The 4,975-nt window shown below is 45.3% G+C and overlaps 1 protein-coding gene across 2 annotated transcripts in view; it reads left to right on the top strand.

Annotated features, from left to right (window-relative positions):
* The window catches only part of LOC102371254 (butyrophilin subfamily 1 member A1-like), a 23,138-nt gene that overhangs the window by 10,852 nt on the left and 7,311 nt on the right, over positions 1 to 4,975 (top strand). For both annotated transcript variants that reach the window (XM_025192029.1, XM_014525791.2), the window contains 3 exons: positions 862 to 882; positions 1,451 to 1,477; positions 4,376 to 4,408. In XM_025192029.1, the coding sequence (XP_025047814.1) occupies positions 862 to 882; positions 1,451 to 1,477; positions 4,376 to 4,408 (81 nt within the window). The remainder of the gene's footprint in view (positions 1 to 861; positions 883 to 1,450; positions 1,478 to 4,375; positions 4,409 to 4,975) is intronic.

Genomic DNA, 4,975 nt, shown 5'->3' with positions numbered 1-4,975 from the left:
GAATAATATTTTACTGCAGACAACCAAAGGGAGGCAGGTAGTCACTCTGTCCCACACCAAACCTCCAGCACAGCAAAGTGCAATGGTCAGGGGGTAGAGGTTGCTTGTCTGGGGATGGGGAGAATCAGAGGCTAAAAATACCCGCTAGTCCCAAGGGGTGGGGGAGGGGAGGGAAGGGGGACAGTCTGCCAACACCCCAAGCCTCTCTGAGCATACCTCTAGCCCCGATACTACCAAACCCTCCCAGACCCCTCCAAAGCCCTTCCCATGGACCCTGATTGTCCCCACAATCCCCAGTATCCCCTGCACAGACCCTACCTGCCCCCTTGATCTCCCATATCCCCGACTGTGGACACTCTCTGCCCCCACTTGTGCCTCCTGTTGACCCTGGTTGCCTCCCCAGTCTTCCAGACACATGCCTATACACCCTGCCAACCCTCTCCCCACCCCTACCCCCACCAACCCTGCTGTGGACACTCCCTTTCCCCCCCATCCCCCAAACCCCCCACTACCTCCCCCATCCAAACTTACTTTAGATCAGGTGGCCATTTTTAACCCAATCTAACCTCCCCCTAATCTCTCCAAATGTCTATACATACCATTAAGGAAGAGTAGAGCTGTTATTCTGTTAAAAGTTCAAAAATTTTATGTCCTTGAAATAGGCCTTTTGACACATAACTCTACACCAAAAAGGATAGGCAGAAAAGGGACACAGCTCTCAGCAACTGGATCCTGGATACTACTGGCAGTATGCAGATAAACACCACAGAGAGGTTGTCGCACAAAACACAGAGTACCAGGCTTAAACTGATGAACATGTAGTGAAGCACTTAATCAATGTATCTTTTTTTTTCAATCCAGGAAACCTTCAAAAAGAACTTGGTAAGTTTTTCTTTTATGTCTAACTCAACTTTTTCCATGGTATTAAATGTAGCTAGACCTAGCGGTTAGATTCATTCTCTCCATGCTGGAAAGAACAGAAAACTGGCAGCAACACTAAGATGCCCTTGGTTGGGAATCAGAGCCCTCAGGCACTCCTTCCTGGCCTCTGTCATCATTATTAGCCCAGAGCACCGCCGCTGTTGCAGCAAGTCATGGAGTGAAATTGGAACATTAATGTAACTGGAGATGCAGCTATTAATTAGGTTGAACAATGGTATATGATGGCATCACAAAGCGGTTGGGAATCATTGGAGGAACTTAAACATGTACCTCCTGTGTATAAGGTACCCTAAGCCATGGAGAAAATAGGTAGCTGTATTCTGTATCTATCAAAAACTTCTCGGGCAGTTCAGAGAGAATAACTAACAATAATCCAGCCTAAATGGCAATAAGAGGAGTACCTCTGGAGCCAGGTCCTCTCCCAGGAAATGGTACAGCAGGTCCAAGTCAGTGGTGTCTTTGGATACTGAGAATCTGAAATTCTCACCGCTATTTCTCTTTGTTTCAGGGTGGAAAAGAGCTGTGATCTGTCCAGGTAATGAAAGTTCTTGTAGAATCAATGGTCAGTGCTCTCGAGTCCCATTATTTTAATTTTTCTCAGGTCCTGTTATTTTAATTTTCTTTTTCCTTTCCAGTCAAATTCTTAGGCTCACTAATAGTTTGTGGCAAGAAGGTGTTGTTTTTTTTACTAAGGTCAAAAAACTCAAAATCTCCTATGGCCAATTTTTTTTCAAGGAACCTAAAAGTCCCTACTACACACACAGCATTTTCTGTTTCTCCTTTTGAGTGTAAATGCCAGGTTTTAATCGTATACATGCCAAATGCCTCTTATGCATCAATAAAATTGTATTCCCCTGGCAGCCTGGACATGTAAGTATACATGTGTAGTATGAACATGTGCAGTATGAACATGTGCAGCAGGCTCTGAATTGGCCAGGAAGGTGCACTGCTACATAGGTGTGTCCCTTCTGGACGTATACCAGTCTTTAAACCTTGAAAAGGTAGGCGGCCAGGAATGTGTGGCTATCAGGTGTCAAACTACACAAGATGGGGCTGCACTCTTGTATTTTAGCTCCAACATTTGAGTGCTTTAAGGCACTTGTTCAGGTAACCAGAGATCTGAGCTCTTGGTTCGTTTATCCCAAAATTATTCAAACCTCTTTCTCTCTCTCTCTGATTTCCAAGTATGTTGATTTAATTATCATAGTACAGTTCATGCGTTACCCCAGATGGCCTTGGGCACTCCTTCGGAAACTGGCCCCTGAACAGTCAAGACAGATAAAGATGTGGGGACAGAAGGGAGAGGGCAAACGAGCTGTGTCTGGCTCGCAAAAGTGGTGGCAACTGCCAAGAAAGGGACAGGGGCCTGTTCATAGATTCATAGATGCTAGGGTCGGAAGGGACCTCAATAGATCATCGAGTCCGACCCCTTGCATAGGCAGGAAAGAAAGAGTGCTGGGTCTAGATGCCCCCAGCTAGATGCATATCCAACCTCCTCTTGAAGACCCCCAGGGTAGGGGAGAGCACCACCTCCCTTGGGAGCCCGTTCCAGACCTTGGCCACTCGAACTGTGAAGAAGTTCTTCCTAATGTCTAGTCTAAATCTGCTCTTTGCTAGCTTGTGGCCATTATTTCTTGTAACCCCCGGGGGTGCCGTGGTGAATAAAACCTCACCAATTCCCTTCTGTGCCCCGTGATGAACTTACAGGCAGCCACAAGGTCACCTCTCAACCTTCTCTTGCGGAGGCTGAAGAGGTCCAGGTGCCCCAGTCTCTCTTCATAGGGATTGGCCTGCAAGCCCTTAACCATACGAGTGGCCCTTCTCTGGACCCTCTCCAGGTTATCCACATCTCTCTTGAAGTGTGGCGCCCAAAATTGAACACAGTGAGCACCCAGCCCAGGATGTCTCGCAAGGGATGCTCACTCTGTCCCATGGATGGGACTCCCTTGAACTCTGTCCAGCCCTGGTTGTCACAGCCACTGCACTTCAGTGCTTAAAGGGTAATTGTCTTACCTTGAACACTAGTGCACTGTGCACGTGGACATCTCTGGCAAACAACAATTGTATATATCTAAAAAACAATTTCTTGTTATCCTTAACTTGGGATGCCATCCTCAGCTCCATGGTAGCTTTGGCCCATCTAACTGCCTCCCTACAAGTGCGAGCAGAGGAGGTATACTCCTCTTTGGTAATCTCTCCCGGTTTCCACTTTTTATATGCTCCCCTTTTAGCCCGTAGGCTGCTCTGGATTTCTCTGGTCAGCCAGGGAAGCTTTCTGGCCCCTTTCCCTCTTTTTCCTCACATCGGGATCGTCTCCCTCTGTGCCGGAAGGAACACTTCAAGCCACAGCCACCCTTCCTGGGCTCCCATCTCTTCAAAACTCCTACTCCGCAGTGCGTCCTTGACTAATCGCCTGAGTTCATTGAAATCAGCTTTCCTAAAGTCTACCACTTTCACCCTACTAGTTACCTTACCCATTCGACGTCTTATGATGAATTCTATTATTTGGTGATCACTGTCCCCCAGGTGACAGTTTTAACATAGGCTCTTGTCCCTAATGGGTGTAAAATATCTCTGATTTGTGGCTCTCCAGGAGCTGGGTACATGATAAGAATATGTTAAATCACCCACACATTGAAAATCCCTTTGTTTATGGATTGTGAGAAGATATAATCACATAGAAGCAGCATCTATCCTGTCTTGGACAGCCTGCATGGCCCAAGTAGAGGTTGATCAGAAGAGGTAGTAGGAACCTGAAAGAGAGGCCTGTATGTCAGTAATTACATGGGCATAGTTTTGATGGGAGGCTTTTACTTGGTCTTAGACTCGTACATGCCTAAGTCACTTGAATAGTTCTGAACCTTTTACACAGAGCCAATAATTTCTTGTCTCTTCTCTGTTGCTGTTTAAGCATGTTGACATCCTCACACAGATGCCATGTCTGCATGGATGAACACTTGCCAGAGCAGGCAACTCCAAAGAGGAAATTTCAAATCCCTGCCTATGTGACAGCTCCCCATATGTTTATGTCATATCACCTGGAAGTAGAAGGAAACACTCTTGTACTTCCTGCCACAATTACTCCATATGCCTGGCCTTTCCTACATTTAACTCAAAGAGGGATTTTCCATTATATGAAAGGCAGCAGGAGCAGGTCTTCATTAATAGTCTTGTCATGCTTCTAAAGGTAGGGAAAGTTTTCTTTAGTATCAACAACTGTGTCAGCAACAGTGGTCTGAGAAATAGCGGAGACTGGTAAGTGTGTGGTCCTCTGACAGAGAAGCCATCAAAGTGTCTGTCTTGTGGTTATTAATTATGAGCACACTGAAATTTTAGATCTATTTTTACTAGTGTAATATTGCATGCAATAACACATTCTGTTTATACATTTCTTCTAATGAGTTTTCATATTTGATTCTGTGGTTGCTTTCAGGGCTGGGACAAACTGCACTGCCTCTGGAAAAAGGTACAATGTTCAGATTATATCCATAGCCAAGTCTCTCCAGCATTGGGAACCTATCAATTTAGATCCTTTAATAGAATAATACTATTAAGATTATCCTATGTATTAATTATTAATTAAGATTAATATATGTATTAATAGCTGCTGATAAGAATGAGTGGCTCTGACATTTCCAGACCAGTACTGGTGTATGGCAGGGAGGGTAATGAATAAGGGAATAAGCAATAGATCACTCGACATATATCTAGAGTTTAGCGCTCTCCTCCTACAGCATTGGCTGTTTCCTCTGTTGGAGGAACTTTTTATGTTGTTATGTTCTTACTGAGTGTGGAAACACATAACAAGTGAGCGGTTCCACAACGTCACAGATTGGGGACTGGTTCACAACTGTTGTTTGCCAGAGATGTCCACATGCACAGTGCACTAGTGTTCAAGGTCAGACAATTACCTTTTAAGCACTGAAGTGCAGTGGCTGTGACAACCAGGGCTGGGACAGAGTGAGCACCCAGCCCAGGATGTCTCACAGGGGATGGGTTCAAGGGAGCTAATAAATAAACAGTGCCAAGAAAA

This window comes from Alligator sinensis, unplaced genomic scaffold (assembly GCF_000455745.1).
Source record: "Alligator sinensis unplaced genomic scaffold, ASM45574v1 scaffold900_1, whole genome shotgun sequence".
In the NCBI taxonomy this organism is placed as follows: domain Eukaryota; kingdom Metazoa; phylum Chordata; order Crocodylia; family Alligatoridae; genus Alligator; species Alligator sinensis.
Note: the sequence above shows the minus strand (reverse complement) of the source record. Positions and strands in the feature narration are given on the sequence as shown.